The sequence below is a fragment of the Balaenoptera acutorostrata genome, chromosome 20, assembly GCF_949987535.1.
Source record: "Balaenoptera acutorostrata chromosome 20, mBalAcu1.1, whole genome shotgun sequence".
Classification (NCBI taxonomy): Eukaryota; Metazoa; Chordata; class Mammalia; order Artiodactyla; family Balaenopteridae; genus Balaenoptera; species Balaenoptera acutorostrata.
The window spans coordinates 50,798,354-50,814,885 of record NC_080083.1 but is presented as its reverse complement, the minus strand read 5'-3'; the positions used below and the strand labels follow the sequence as shown (position 1 = coordinate 50,814,885).

Below are 16,532 nucleotides of genomic sequence, written 5' to 3'. Positions count from 1 at the left end.
TACGTGTCCTCAGCATGATTCGGAATTGCAGACATTAATTTTAACCCTTCTAGTGGGTGTGCAGAGTTTAATTTGCATTCTCTGATAATGATGAAACCTTTTTCATGGACTAATTGACCTTATATATTATTTCTTTGTTAAGTGGCATGTCCGTTCAACTATTTTGCCTACTTTTATTAGATTTTCTTTTTATTTTTGGGTGATAGGGGTTCTTAATATCTCCCCCATACTAACCCTCTGTGAGATATATAGATTATGAATATTTTCTCCCAGTCTGTGGTTTGTCTACTCATTTTCCTAATGGTGTCTTTTTATGAGCAAAAGTTCTTAATTTTGATGAAGTCCAATTTATCAATTTTAAAGCACTAAAGAGGGACTTCCCTGGCGGTCCAGTGGTTAAGAATCTGCCTTCCAATGCAGGGGACACTGGTTCGATCCCTGGTCGGGGAACTAAGATTCCACATGCCGGGGCAACTAAGCCCCCCGGCCTCAACTACTGAGTTTGCGCACCTCAACTAGAGAGAAGCCCGCATGCTGCAACGAAGAGCCTATGTGCTGCAAGTAAGACCCTACACAGCCAAAAAAAAAAAAAAAAAAGGGCTAAAGATTCTGGTGTCCTCTCTAATAAATTTTTTCCTATCCCCAAGTTGTGAAGATATTCCCTGATGTTTTCTTCTAGAAGCTGTATATTTTAGCTGCTTCTATATTTATATCTAAGCTATCTAGAATTAATTTTTCTAAAGGACATGAGATTTTTTTTCCATATGGATATCCATTTGCTCCATTTGTTAAAAATATTTTTCTTTTTCCATTGAATGCCTTTGGAGACTGTTGAAAATCAATTGTGAGTCTATTTCTGGACTCTCTGCTCTGTTTCATTGATGTGTATGTCTATCTTTATTCTATTAATACATTTTCTTGATTGCTGTAGCTTCAGAGAGAGTCTTAAAATCAGGCACAATAAGTCCTCAAATTTTGTTCTTTTCAAGATTGTTTAGGACACTCTGGGCCCTTTGATTTTCATGCAAATTCTAAGATCAGATTATCAATTTCTACAAAGAAGCCACCTGGGACTTTTACTGGGATTGCATTGAATTTACAGATCAATTTGGAGAGAACTGACGTTAACATTACTGAGTCTTCCAATCCATGAATGTAGTATATCTCTCCATCTATTTTATAGGTTTTCTTTTAATTTCCCTCAGCCTTTTTTGGAGTAGGTTTTAGCGGACATAGACATACCTTACTAAACTTACTCAAAAGTATTTTATTATTGATGCCGTTGTACATTTTTTCAACTGCATTTTTTCAGTTGTTCATTGCAATTCTATAAACTTGTATTCTGGAAAATTTGCTAAGTTATTGGTTTTGATTTCCTATGAAACACAATCATGCCATCTACAAATGATGCTAGTTTTACTTCCACTTTCTAATACTTATATTTTTCCTTTTTCCTGTCTCATTGCACTGACCTCCATTACAATGTGGAATAGAAGTAGTGAGAGGAGAGATCAGATCGCTTCCTCCTGATCTTAGAAGGGAAAGCTTTCAGTCTTTAATGATTAAGTATGAGGTTAGTTATAGGTTTGAGTAGATGCTATCAGACTGAGAAAGTTTCCTTCTATTTCTGGTTTGCTGAGTTTTTTAAAAAATCATGAATGGGTATTCAATTTTTCCCAGTGCTTTTTCTGCATCTATTGCACTGATTGTGTGATTTTTATCCTTTATTCTGTTACTGTATTAAATCATACTAATTGATTTCTGAATGTTAAACCAGACTTTTATTCATGATGTATTATCCTTTCATATATATTTCTGAATTTGACTTGGTAATATTTTGTGAATGATTTTTGTATCTATTTTCATAAGGGATATTTATCTGTAATTTTATTTTCTTGCAATATTCTTGTAGCATTTTTTACTTCAGAGTCATGCTGGTCTCACAGGGTGAGTGTGAAGCTCCTCCCTCCCAACACCCAATAGATCTTTCTCCTCTTCTATTTCCTGAAAGAATTTATGTTAGACTGGTATTATTTCTTCCTTACATTTTTTTTTTAAATTTTATTTATTTATTTATTTATTTATTTATGGCTGTGTTGGGTCTTCGTTTCTGTGCGAGGGCTTTCTCCAGTTGCGGCAAGCGGGGGCCACTCTTCATCGCGGTGCGCGGGCCCCTCACCGTCGCGGCCTCTCTTGTTGCGGAGCACAGGCTCCAGACGCGCAGGCTCAGTAATTGTGGCTCACGGGCTTAGTTGCTCCGCGGCATGTGGGATCTTCCCAGACCAGGGCTCGAACCCGTGTCCCCTGCATTGGCAGGCAGATTCTCAACCACTGCGCCACCAGGGAAGCCCTTCCTTACATTTTTGATAGAATATATCAGTAAAGCCATCTGGCTTGGCTTTTCTTTATGAAAAGCTTTTAAATTACTAACCTAATTTTTAATTATTATTTATACCTTTTTTTTTTTTTGGCTGTGTGCAGGGCATGCAGGATATATTAGTTCCCCAGCCAGGGATTGAACCTAAACCCCCTGCAGTGGAAGCACGGAGTCCCAACCACTATACTGCCAGGGAATTCTCTATTATTTATACTTTAAATATCTATTGGATCTGTAATGATGTCCCCTCTTTAATTCCCAGTATATTGGTAACCTGTGTTTTCTTTTAAAAATAAATCTTGTTAGAGGTTTGTCAATTGATTTTATTTCAAGCCAATTCTTGGTTTTGCTGATTTTTTTTCTACTGACTGTCCATTTTCAATTTTACCTTCTTCATACCTTTCCTTCTATTTACTTTGAGTTTACTTTGCTATTACTTTTGAAACCTTTAAAGGTGGAGACTTAGATAATTCTTTAGTTTCTTTTATAATATAAGCTTTTAAAGCTATAAAAACTTACTATAAACTCTGCTTTAGCTAAATTCCACAAATTTTGACATACTGTTTTGTCATCAAGTTAAATTTTTTCCCTAATAGCCTCTGTGATTTTTTCCCTTGGTTGCTTAATTTCCAAATATTTTGTATATTCAAGATGTCTTAGGACTTCCCTGGTGGTGCAGTGATTAAGAATCTGCCTGCCAATGCAGGGGACACAGGTTTGAGCCCTGGTCTGGGAAGATCCCCCATGCCATGAAGCAACTAAGCCCATGTGCCACAACTACTGAGCCTGCGCTCTAGAGCCCGCAAGCCGCAACTACTAAAGCCTGTGCACCTAGAGCCTGTGCTCCACAACAAGAGAAGCCACCGCAACGAGAAGCCTGTGCACCGCAACAAAGAGTAGCTCCCGCTTGCCGCAAAACTAGAGAAAGCCCACGCACAGCCACAAAGACCCAACGCAGCCAAAAAAAAAAGAAAAAAAGATGCCTTAATGATTTCTAATTTATAAAACATAACCAGTATGATTTCAATCATTTGAAATTTATTCAGATTTGTTTATTGCTCCAAAGTAATGTCTATCTTGTACTTTAAAAGAATGCGTATTCTGCAGTTGACTATAGTGTTCCTTAAATGTCTCCTGTCATGTTGGCTAACAGTGTTGTTCACATCTTCTGATCCTCACAGACTTCCCCACCCCCAGCTTCTATCAATTATTGAGGTAGGAGTATTAAAATCTCCAACTCCAATCTCAGTTTTTGCCTCATGTATTTTGAAACTCTGTGATTAGGGATATACACATTTAGGATTGTTATGTCCCCCTAGAAAATGACCTTTACCCCATGTGTGCAAATCACACTTGCATTGAGTCAAATTCATGACAACAAACTCCCAGTGATGCTCCACTAAATCTACTGTAAGAGAATTCAGACTTAACAAAAGAGAAATCGAACTCTTTTGCTTAAAGCTGGAAAACAAAGAAGCTAAGTTTTAGTGTTGAATAGCACATGTGCAAAAGTTCAAGGATCTCCCAAGTCAGTATGGATGCTGGGGGCTTCCCTCATGGTGCAGTGGTTAGGAACCCGCCTGCCAATGCAGGGGACACGGGTTCGAGCCCTGGTCCGGGAAGATCCCACATGCCACGGAGCAACTAAGTCCGTGCGCCACAACTACTGAGCCTGCGCTGTACAGCCTGCGAGCCACAACTACTGAGCCCGCGTGCCACAACTACTGAAGCCCGTGCGCCTAGAGCCCATGCTCTACAACAAGAGAAGCCACTGCAATGAGAAGCCTGCACACCACAACGAAGAGTAGCCCCGCTCACCGCAACTAGAGAAAGCCCGCGCACAGCAACGAAGACGCAAGGCAGCCAAAAATAAATAAATAAATAAACTATATGGATGCCGCAATCTGGGACACGCCCCCCCCACCGACGACACGTGCCCAAATCAGCATCACACCCACTGTGACAGTGCACATCACACCCACTGTGACAGTGGACAGGAGACCTCCCAGGACAGAAACTGAGAAGCCACACCTTCTAACGAGTCTCACACCCTCCAGGGGAAGAACAGAGTCTCTTCTATTTCCAGAAACACAAATGCATGTTCCTGCATCACGCTCTTTACAATCAAAAGATCCCCTGATCGTAGACCTGTTTCAGGGCCCCATTCCTCCCTGTCCCTAAGAGAGCAGCATTACGGTAGCACCAAGGGGGATACGTACTTGTAGTTGTTTGAAATGTAACACCCACACGTGCACAAACGTGCACACACAAAGACACATGCGCACACACACACACAGTTCAAACTAAAGAAAGAAAAACACACCCTCCCTTGCCTTCACCCTGCCTGTACTTTCGGCACCGTCCCTGCCCTGTCCCTGGTAGTTGGCCTCTAGCCTTGGGGCCTAGGGGACGTGTGGGCCATGAGAGGGAGGGGGCTAGTGTCCTTGTGATGCCCCACAGAGGGAGCGGCCCAACCTCGGTCCCAGTAGCCCTCCCCTTGGTGGACGGAGAAGGAAGAGGGTGCCCCCAGCCCGCCTGTAATCACGTTAGCGGGGGGCTGGGCTCACTCTGAGAATCCCATCAACTCAAAGCAAGTGAGAACAAAACCTCAAGAGAACAACTACACGTGAATCCTACCTCACTTCAAAAAAGTGAGAACAGACATTTGGCCTTGATCCCGGGGAAATGCTGGTCCGTGGACCTAGGACAACGTCCCTCCCGGGAGGCCGCATGCCCCGTGCCGGCCACGCTCCCAGGTTTCCTGCCTTGCGACCTGACTGGGTCACCTGTGTCTGCCCCACTGACCCCACGCGGTCTGGACCTGGGACCTGCGTACTCGAGGACGGAGTGTGTGGCCGCGCCGGGGTGGTAGCGGTAGAGGAGGAGGCTCTGGTCCACGCGGACGAGCCCGCCGCCCTTCCTCAGGTGTTCGTGGAAGAACAGCAGGTCCTCGGGGACACCCTGCGGGACGAAAGAAACGTGTATCCGCTCACGACAGAGCCTCATTCAGGCGACGGGAGACGCGGATCCGCCCGGCGCCCCAGCCACTTGAGCCTGGCCTGACCCGTGAGGCCTCAGCGGGAAAACAACACGTCCAGCTCCCCGACCTTGTGGCCGGCACTGGACAAGCGTGACCACAAGAGGCGTCTTCAGGACAAGAAGGTGCCCGAGGGGTGGACCCAAGCCCCAGTGTCACCCCCACTCACAGCCTCAAACTTGACCCCTGGCCCGCACTGCTGGCCCGCTGACCCGCCCCCTCCCTGTTGATGGCATGCTGCTCCGAGGGTCTGCAGTGTCCCACTGGGTGTTCCCGTCCTGTGAGAACCCAGGCCTCCTGCCCCCTCCTGGAGAAGCGCAGACCAGGGCTGGCCGTTGGGATCACAGCCATGCTGCTGGTCAGTCTGGGGGATCTCAGTCCTGGTGGGGACACCAAGTTGGCTCCCCTCACTTTCTTAAGTTCAAGGTGAAAACCAAGTGAGCAGGGGGTCTGGACAGGAGGTCACCCAGGGTGTGTCTGGTGAGCAGAGCCCGGCAACAGCTGGGGACACTGCCAGGACCCCTGCTCCGGGCAGAGGCTGGTTTCCTGACAGCCCAGAGGCTGCTGCTCTCCGGCCCCAGCCTGTCCTCCTCCGCTGGCTCTCCACCCCGAGCTCGGTTTCACCGAGGCAATGCCAGCACCACGGCCGGGCCCACTGCTTCCAGTAAAGCCACGGCTGCCCCCCAGCTCGTCCACCCCGAGAGGAAGGCGGCACAGCTGGCCTCTGAGGTCTCGACGTCCTGATGGAGCCTGGTGGCCGTCATCCTTGGGGGAGATGGGACCCCTGGCCCCTCTTGGCCAGCCTCTTGGCCAGAGCGTACCCCCTGACTGGGCCCTATGCACCTGGCCTCTGAGGTCTGCGATGAACTGATGCTCTTTGTCTGTGGCCGCCCCGGCGCGAGTTCCGCTGCCTCCTGGCTCGGGCCTGAGCGCCATCCCCGGAAGCAGCCCACTCAGCTCTCACTCCTGAGCTGCCACACTGGGCGCCATCCTGCCCGCCTCTGTCCCTGAACAAAGCCACCACTGCCCAGGGAATCGCCGCCCGGGGTCCCTGACACACCGCAAGGCCGTCAGGGCAACGCGATGGAAGCCAGCCGAATAGGAAATCGGCGCAGTCTCGTTAGTGACGCGGAAACACGCGAACCACTTCACTTGCAGCGTCGGGCGGTTGAGTCAATCAGTGACTCGATGGACCACTGTGTGGTGACTGTAGTGTTTTCACAAAGGCCACAAGGACATGAAAAGATTTATAACAAAATGTTAAGTTAAAAATCAAGTTTCAAAATTGTGTTTGCAGCTTGGCTAAAAGCTGTCCACAGTAAAAGGAAGACAAAAGGACCCCACACAAAAGTTCAAAGCAGATGTGTGGTGATGGGGTCACGGGTCATTTGCGTAGTTTTTCCTTTTTCTAATTTTCTGCATTTTCAGAGGCACCTTTCAAGAGCACGTTGTGACTCTGCGCTTTATAGATTTAGGAAGGAGAGAAAATGTCCTCTCTTCTCATGACCAAGAGGACCTCAACCGCAGAGACAAGTGAGAATTTAGCCAGAGGCGGCGGCTGGGGCGTGGAGGGCACCCCCAGCCCCGATTCACAGAGCCTGGGCACCGCCGACTGGCCGCAAACAGCCACAGAGGCCGCGATGGGGTGCAGAGGTGACATCGAGGAAGACGGGGTGCTGAGCCCCGGTCCCCCGTGGAGATGGGGGCCTGGGCAGACCTGGGGGGGGGTCACCCAGAGCCCTGGGGCCTCTGGGGTGTGAGAACGCAGTTGGATGGTTAGGCGCCCTCAGAGATGCGGTGAAAGGGGATTAGGACCCTGTGGGACAAAAGGAAACAAAGAAGGAGAGACACACCCTCCTCCCCTCCCTGCCCTCAACACCCGCTGCATTTCCCTGGGGCGACAGAGGGGGCGACCCTGAGGTAGGAATCCCATGAACTGCGGCTATACAAAGCCCGTGTGAGAAGAAACAGAAAACGAACACTTCCGTGGACAGAAGTTCACCCCAAATAACAACAACAACAAAAACCATGAAGGAGAAAAAACCCTGTGAATAACCCTCCAAGTGAAATCACACGTCCTCCACAAGGCTTGAGAGTGAGGAGACCTGTCTTGAATCAGAAATTCAGTAACTAACAAAGCTGGACCCCTGCAAAAAGGAGGACAGACATGAGAAGGGGAGGAGGAGGAGGATTAGCCTGGGCTGGGGAGGCCAGGGCGGCATGACTGCACGTGGGTTTCTCTGGGGGGTGAAACTGTTGTGTAACATCAGATGGTGGTGATGGTTGTGCATCCCTGTGAATTTGCTAAAATTCACCGAACTGCACATTTTAGTAGGTGAATCATATGTATGTGAATTATACCCCAATAAACCTTTTAAATAGAAGAGGGTTGACTGAACTCAAAAAAGAAATAGAAGAAAAAGACAAAATTATATGAGAAACGAAGACTAAATTAGAAAGTCCTCCAGGGAAAACAGATCTGAATAAAAATTTAGTAAGGGACACTGAAGAAATGTAGGAAAATAAACAAGAAAATGAAAATTAAATAACAACATAAGTAACGAGGGTTAAGAGAAAGTTGTTGAAATGGAAGACAGTCAAAGAAAATCTAGCCAATGTATAATGAGTCTTTGAAACAGAAAATCACAACAATGGCAGACAGCTGAAACTTAAAACTATAACCCAAACAAGAGATAAAAGCAGACCTGGTTCCACACATCGGAACCAGGTCTGCATTAAGACCAATCCCAGTGAAACCATGAGTCTTTTAACAAGGGAGGAATTCTCAGAGCCTCCAGGAAAAGGTCAAGCACCTTACAAAGCCGAGCGAATCGAAGGAGTGTCAGGCAAAGCAAGGCAACAGGGAGCTGTGTTGTCAAGACATGCAAGGGAAGGTGTGACTCAGGGTTTTCTGTCCAGCCCATACCTCCTTCACATGTCCAGAACCACAGTCTGAATGTGCAGGAACTCAAGGAACGCGGAGGCCCGGACAGCCTGACATGTGAGGCTGAGTCCAGGGACACAGACAGGCAGCTGGGGACTCAGCACGCGGGGTTGCGTTCTGACGAGAGCGGAAATCACGCAACAAAATAGGAGGAGAAAGGAAAGAGGGAACAGGGTGATCTACTGGCTGCTGTTCAGGCAACAGGTGGGAGTCAGAATACTTCCAAAAACCGAAAAAAAAAGCCAACCAGGAAAGGTTTAAGCAGAGCACTTGGGACCAAGGGCATTTAAAGAGAGATAAATACAGAGATGACAAAATACAAACCTTCTTTGATACCAAGAGAGGTTTTTAATGCACAAGAGAAGGTGCCGACTTCTGGCTCTGGGTGGCTGAGTGGCCAACCTCTACGGCATCTGTGAGCCCCATGCCCAGAGTGGGAAGCCCCGGGGCGGGGAGATAAAACCCACAAAACGGGTGGAAGCCCCAGCCTCGCTGCTCTGACGTCCTCAGGATAGAATCTGGGACGAACACAAGTGGGAGCGAGAGGAAATCCCAGAACGCTGAGACCCAGGGTGGGAGAAAATGCCCACAAGCAAGTATCTGACCAAGCACACCAACGACTCAACAGTAAGAAGACACCCCACTGAAAACTGGGCAAAAGATTTGGACGCTTCATAAAATAACATACAAGTAGCCAATCGGCACATGAAAAATTGCTCAACGTCATAAGTCATCTCAGAAATGCAAATTAAAATACAACAAGAAACTACAGAACTGCAATCAGAATGGCTAAAATGCAAAGGAGCCTGGGGTACACCCTCTGGAGAGGGGGAGACAGCTCATAACTCCCACAGCGACTCTGAGCCTGGGGATCTTTCCAACAGATGCAAAAGCACTTCTGCCAAGTGTCTGCTGTGCTGGGTGGCAGCTCTTCTGAGCAACCACGACCCCCCTCCAGGCCGTTCCCCCTCCAGGACTTTCTCACCCAGACCAGACCGGCCCTCAGAAGAGCCCTGTTCTGAACCAACAAACACCATTTTTGTCACTTTCCTTTTTGTTTAAGGGCCTGAAACGGTTGCCTCCTGGGGACACCCAGACCCCTCAGCTGGATGCTGAGGGCGCCAGATGGCGCCTTCCTCCAAATCTCCGACTCCCCTCCCCCACCTTGCCTCTGCGAGTGCATTTTCCCAATTTAAAGCCTGTGCACCTTGCAGGTTCCAGCTCATGGCCGCCGTGTCCACGACCGCTCAGCCACCCTCACCCCCGAGTCTCGCCACCCTCCTGCTCTGCGTCCTTTAGCACCTCGACTGTCCCGGCTGCTTTGGTTCCCTGCCCTTCTCTCCATGGGCAAGAACTGCAGCCTCTTGGACCTGGAGAATCAGCTGAGGACCAGTCCCCAAACCTCAGTCCAGCCCTCAGGGCACCATGCTCCCCTCGAGCCCCTGGTCTGTAAACGTGAGACCAGCACTGCTCCTGGAGGGCACGTCTGGGCGGCCATGAGGGACCGTCCGGCCAGGGTCCAGGGCAGGGGGCAGTGGGGGAGCCAGCCTCTCCCTCCAAAACGAGACTGTGTGCGTGACGGGCAGGGGGGCGGGCAGAGGAATGCCGGGTGGGGTCAGGGAGGGGGTTGACTCCAAGCCAAGGCTCCACATGGCCCCTGTGCAGGCAGTGAAGGTCCCCCCGAAGCGGAGAGGAGAGTCAGAGCAGGCAGGACCGTGGCCAAGGTCCTGGGGCAGACGGTGAGCCTGGGCCTGAGTTATCCCCACCTTCCGGCCTGATGGGCCTTAACATGCCTGGCCCACCCCTTCCACCATGAGGACCAAAACTTGCGATCTCAAAGCCAATTTAAGGGGAGGGGGGGTTAAGGGAAAATAAACTAACCCTAAGATTTACCTTCTGGTCGGTGTCGGAGCGCTCACCCTTAAGACTGTCGGGGTGGGAGGGGAGCAGGTCAGCGTCGCGTCCCCATTTCTGGGCCGGAGCCCGGAGACCAGCGTGCCGGGCGGGTGTGAGCCAGGAGCGGACGCCCAGCGCCCACAGCCTTCACACAGAAATCCCCTGCTTCCCGCACAACACAGGCCGAGCGGTGCCCCGGCCACGCCCTGGGAGGCTCAGCACGCACGGCCCGGGAAGCAGGAAGCGCTGCGAAGGCCCTCACGGGGGGGGACGGCGGCCCAGCCCAGCCCGGCCCGGCCCAGCCCAGCCCAGAGGAGGAATCTACGGGGCCCGCACTTACCCGCCCGCCCTCGTCAAATGGGCCCACGTGGGAGAACCAGGCTCGGGAGCAGAACCAGGTGGGCATGATCACGGTGGGGCCATTGGAGGTGAACACCTGGAAGCAATCAGTGTGGACACAGTTAACAGAGAAGAACGCCTCACCACACAGCCCACAGGTTATTCCCCACAAAGTCGCTCAGAAAGTGACAAGCAAACGTGCACAGCCCTTCCCTGTCGGGACAAAGGTTCAAGGGGCTTTAGAGCCAGGTCAGTGGTGTCCAACTCCCAAGGCTGACACATGGGCTCAAGCTCCCCCACCAGGTCCCGTTCTGTGGCTGACGCTCACCACCCAGGTTCTCGGGGGGCGTGCTCTAATCACTGCTTGAGCGAGCCGACGAAAACAAGCATCTAAAATGAAGAGGGGTGACAAGGCATTGCACGGCCACCACGTGGGGGTCTGTTCACCACGTCCAGCACGATTGGTGGACAGCTGGGCTTGAGGGCTCTGCAGTCTTACTTTATTTCTACTATGTTATAAAATCTGCGCTTGCACCATTGACTCTGTGAGAAACTGGCGGACGTTCAGTCCGTCCTGGACCCGAATCACTGACAGCGAGAGGCTGCGCTGCGGGGACAGGGAGCCAGAGGCCGGAAGCTGAGCTGGAACAGAGCAGGATGGACAGACCCACATCCCTCCGTGCCTGGGATGTTTCTTCCGTATTTGGACGTGGCTTGTGAACGTCCAGCAGCAAACGGTCACTCAGGACAGGTCGCCCCTCGCATGCAGCCCACACCCGCCAAGCTCGCTCAGCCCTGAGCAAGCATCTCTTCAGCACTTTTGCTTCAAGATGATTCCACCACCAGCTCACTCGGCGCCCCAAGTGGCTTCTGCGTCTGAGCCACAGGTGTGACCTGAGCCGGAGTTTTGCCGTGAGCGGTGCAACCTCGATCACACAGGTCACTGGGCTTCTTTTGAAGCTGGGGAACATTAATGAGGGTGAGGTCCAAACATTTATCACCATTTTACACAAAACAAAGCCGGGTTGTAGTGGTTACACAAATATGTACACATGTGCTAAAACTCACAAAACTGTACACCAAAAAGGAAAAGAGTTTGTTTTACTTTAATTTTTCTTAAACATTTTTTATTCAAATGGTTTTTCCAGGCTTAATGATGCCTCGGAGGGGACATCTGTGTAAAAAAAATCAGAGGCACACACATTCCTAACCACATAGATACATATAGACATACGCACAGACACACCCACACACACAGAGACACATGGACACACAGACACACACACACAGAGCAGCCGGCCACCTCTCCAGGCCGTCACACTGTCCAACGTGAAGACTGACCAGAGGAGACAGGGCTGCCAAGGGGATACCAGCTTTGCAGCTGCCTCTGTGCACTGGGGCCTCCAGAGCAGTGAGCCCCGAAGGGCCCCCCAGAAGTCCCCGCCTCTCGACTTCTCTGCTCACTCTGGAGCCTCACAGACCACAAATGTGGGGAAACACATTTGTGGAATTTTCTCTCTGGCGACACAGGGAAGAAACGAGGCTGGAGTGGTGACGAGGACGTTGGTGATTGACGTGGGTGCTGCTCGAAGGCACAATGGGGTCCCTCACACCCCTCCGCGAGGTTAGGAAGTGGAGCAGCTACTTACGTGCGGGTTCCGAGTTTTCAATGTGGTTTCCAGCAAGACAGAACTTGTGAGGGTCTTAACAACCCTTCTAGAAGTTTGCCAGTCATCAGTTCTAGTCACCATTTAAACTGAATTATGTGCACGTGAACGAATCCCATGTTTTAACCTGGTGTGTGAAGTGTAGCGTGTAGGGGGCCCAGCGGGCAGTGAGTCCCTCGGCCGCCCTCTGTACACAGGTGCCACTGTCTGTCCCCTCGAGGCTGCCACTGGGTCCCCCTTCCTCATCCTGCGGCAGAGCAGGGGGCCCAGGTCCTGTCCAGACTGGCCACCGACCAGCTGGCCGGGGGACGCTGTGGGGCCCTCGGGAGAAAGTGGCCTAGGCTTAATGAGTGTATCCCGCCTCTAAAATCCCAGAGACTCATTACAAGAAATCTTGACCAAAACTGTCTTAGAAGAAAACCAACCTTTCTTCCACGAATGGCCCGTTTGGGTCGCTCACTGCACTCACATCACGTGTCCAAGTGGCCAGGCCAGACCTCCTGTCCCCCACATGTGAAACATGGCCAGGCCCCAGCGTCGGGCAGGTCAGCAGGACTCCAGGGCCAGTTCCCTGGCATGGTCACGATTCTGCCTCCACTGCCCCACAGGCTCAGGCTAGTCCAGCCAGCCCACCGAGGGGCCGAGAGTGGCTCCTGGCTTCTCTGGGATTTGCCCTGCCGGCAGCCACGACCCCTGGCCTGGGCCACAGAGGTTCCGCCAACAACAACTAGAGACCAGAACACAGGGCTCTCTCCCTTGACACTCGGGGGCATGAAGGATATGGGCACCAGGCTCCCTTTCCTCCCCTCGGCTGCACTGCCTGCTCTGACGTCTGGGTCAGGGTCCGAGGCAGGGAGGGAGAAGGACGGCAGCCCCCAGGAGGGAAGGGGTCCCCAGGGAGCTCCAAACACCCTGCATCTCTTGGCCCCAGGCTCCGGGCACAGAGCCTTCAACCCCGACAAGCCCCTTGCACACGCACACACGCACACACAGAGACACACACACCCCACCCCCACTGCCCTGGGCAGGCGGCCCCGAGGGCTAGCCCACCACCTGCGAGAGGGACGTGCGGGAATTGAAGACCCCGGGTACCTAAGTCGGCTCACTTCCACTCTTATCAGGGGCACAGGACAGGGGATGCCCACACCCTCCTCAGCCCAGCACACGAGCTCCCACACCCAGCGGCGCTGCAGCCTCAGAGGGCGGGGGCGGCTCGGGCAAAGCCCCCGGAGGAGGTCTGAGGTCCCCACGCGGGGCTGGCTACAGCCACCCCCACCCCCACCCCCACCTGCGAGCACGGGCGCCACGTCTGGCCGCGTTGGCTTCGTCACGTGACCACCGTGTGCTCCTACCACCGATTCTAACGAGCGACACACACTCTCAGCCCCCAGGCCTCCAAGCCGAATGTTTGGTTAATGCACACGGGCTCGGCTCACCTGTGAGGCTTCATTCTGCCGGCGCTGCTGAAATGGACACCGCGGATGGCGGCTCACGCCACAGCTCAGGGTCTGGTCTGGTGGGGCCTCTTCCTAGCCTGCAAGCGGCCTTTTCCCCATGTTCCCACGCGGCAGCGAGAGCTCCAGCGTCTGTGCTACTCAGCTCATCACGGGGCCCCACCCTCACGGCCTCAGCTGACCCTAGTGACTCTCAAAGGCCCCGCCTCCCAATCCCATCACATTGTGGGGTCAGGGCTTCGATACAGGAATGGGGGACACAGACACTCAGCGACCTCCAGCTTTGCTCCGCCCTGACCCCCAGTGTTAGGTGCTCCAGAGCCCTGCTCCACGGACCCTCCCACCCAGCAGCCCATCAGCACTGACCACTCATTCCTAATTGCCCCCAAGCTCCAGACCACAGACCTGGCTGCCCACTGACATCTCCTCTTGGTTGTGTAGAGAGCGACTCAAATGACTTTCTTACAGCTTTGTTGACTATGATTGACATGCAATACACGGTACATATTTAAAGTCTGATGAACGTGACCAGCGTACAAACCCCTGAACCAGCCCCCTCCCCGCTTCCTCGTGCCCCTGTCTGTCCCCCTTGGCAAGCTCCCTGTCTCCCTCCCCAGGCAATTGCTGATTTGCTTTTTTTTTTTTTTTTTTTTTTGGCCGAGTGGCTTGCAGGATCTTAGTTCCCCAACCAGGGATCAAACCCAGGCCCTTGGCAGTGAGAGTGTGCAGTCCTAACCACTGGACCACCAGGAAATTCCCTGATTTGCTTTCTATCACAAATAAGTTAGCTTGCATTTTCCAGAATTTCACAGAGTCGCGCGGTAGTGCTCTTTTCTGGTTTCTCACACTCAGTATCACCTGTTCGCTCAAAACTACAGCTGTTTTTCCATTTGCCTATTAGTGGATGCAGGCTGCTCCCAGTTTGTGCTGTGGGCATCTGTGTGTAAGTCTCTGGGTGGAGAGGCTTCCCTTTCTCTCAGGTAAACACCCAGGAGGGGGTGGCTGGATGATAAGGCAGTTGTATGGTGAGCTTTAAAAAAAAATTGCTAAATTGTTTTCCATAGTGGTTGGATCATTTGCATTCCCACCAGCACTGTGTGAGATCCCATTGCTCCACTTCCTCGCAAACACTTGGGATGGCCAGCCTTTACACTCTAGACGTGCTAATAGGTGTGCTGTGGTATCTCATTGTGGACTTAACATTTTTCTAATGGCTAATGATGCTGAACTAATTTACCATCCAAATACCTTATTTGATGAAGCATCTATTCAAATCATTGGCCCATTTTTTATTGGGATGTTTGTTTTCTTATCACTGAGTCTTGAGAGTCCTACAGAGGTCTGGGCACAAGTCCTTTATCAGATATTATTTGTAAATATTTTCTCCCATTCCCCTGGCCTGTCTTTTCATTTTCTTAACAATGTCTTTCGGGACTTCCCTGGTGGCACAGTGGTTAAGAATCCGCCTGCCAACACAGGGGACATAGGTTCAAGCCCTGCTCCGGGAAGATCCCACATGCCGTGGAGCAACTAATCCCATGTGCCACAACTAATGAGCGTGCGCTCTAGAGCCCACGAGCCACAACTACTGAGCCCGCATGCCACAACTACTGAAGCCTGTGCACCTAGAGCCCATGCTCCGCAACAAGAGAAGCCACCGCAATGAGAAGCCCACGCACTGCAACAAAGAGTAGGCCCTGCTCTCCACAACTAGAGAAAGCTTGTGTGCAGCAGCGAAGACCCAATGCAGCCAAAAATAAATAATTAATTAAAAAACAAAACAAAACAATGTCTTTCAAAGAAGTTTATAATTTTTTTTTGATAGGTAAGAAGTGAATTTAGAGAGAAACACACTCCACAGACAGAGTGTGGGCCACCTCGAGAAAGGCACCAGGGTGTGGGGTTGTCAGTTTTTATAGGGGTGGGTAATTTCCTAGGCTAATGAGTGGGAGGAGTATTCCAGCTTTTTTGGGAAGGGGCGGGGATTTCCAGGAATTGGGCCACTGCCCACTTTTTGATCCTTATGGTCAGTCTTGGAACTGTCATGGCCCCTGTGGGTGTGTCATTTAGCTGGCTGATGTGTTACAGTGAGTGTATACTGAGGTTCAAGGTCTAGTGGAAGTCAACTTGTTGGCCATCTTGGACCCATTTGGTTCTAATCAGTTTATGTCATGTCCTTGGGCTATGTCATTATTTCAAAGGTTGTGTCCTGTCCCCTTCTCTCCTGTTTCATTCCCCACTCAGAGATTTTACTCCCATATTCTTTATGGAAAGCAGAAGGGTGATGGTAAGAAGTTTGTAATGTTGATGAAGTCCAATTTATCCATTTTTTTCTCTTACGAATTGTGATTTTGGTATCTTATCTGAGAACTTTTTTGCCTAACCCAAGGTTGCAAAGATACTTTTCTGTTTTCTTCTGGAAGTTTTATAGTTTTAAGTTCTACATTTAGTTCTAGGATCCATTTTGAGTTAACTTTCATGTATGGTGTGAGGTTTAAGGTTCAATTTTATCGCATAAAAGTATCCAAGTTTTTCATCTGTTCAAAGATTATGCTCTTTCTCCACTGAACTGCATTTGCACTTTTATAAAAAAATCGGTTGTCTGTGTCCACACGGGTCAATTCTGGACTCTAGTCTGTTTCTTTGATCTATTTGTCTATCTTTACGCCAACACATATTGTCTGGATTAGCCCTGAAGTCAGGCAGTGCTGGTCCTCTAGCTTTGTTCTTTTTCAGATGAACTTTGGCTATTCTAAAGCCTTTGTATGTCCAACAAATTTTAGAATGAGTTTGTCAATTTCTATTTAAAAAAAACCCT

At 50.6% G+C, this 16,532-nt stretch overlaps 1 protein-coding gene across 11 annotated transcripts in view; it reads right to left on the bottom strand.

Annotated features, from left to right (window-relative positions):
* The window catches only part of B3GNTL1 (UDP-GlcNAc:betaGal beta-1,3-N-acetylglucosaminyltransferase like 1), a 116,586-nt gene that overhangs the window by 19,556 nt on the left and 80,498 nt on the right, over positions 1-16,532 (bottom strand). For 10 of the 11 annotated variants that reach the window (XR_009006370.1, XR_009006372.1, XR_009006371.1 and 7 more), the window contains exons 7-8: positions 10,595-10,690; positions 5,214-5,338 (exon numbers count right to left, since the gene is read on the bottom strand). Coding sequence is in view for 5 of the 11 variants with exons in the window: in XM_057536568.1 (XP_057392551.1) it covers positions 5,214-5,338; positions 10,595-10,690 (221 nt within the window). In the remaining 6 variants the exon portion in view is untranslated. The remainder of the gene's footprint in view (positions 1-5,213; positions 5,339-10,594; positions 10,691-16,532) is intronic. The other variant, XM_057536572.1, reaches the window with a different exon arrangement.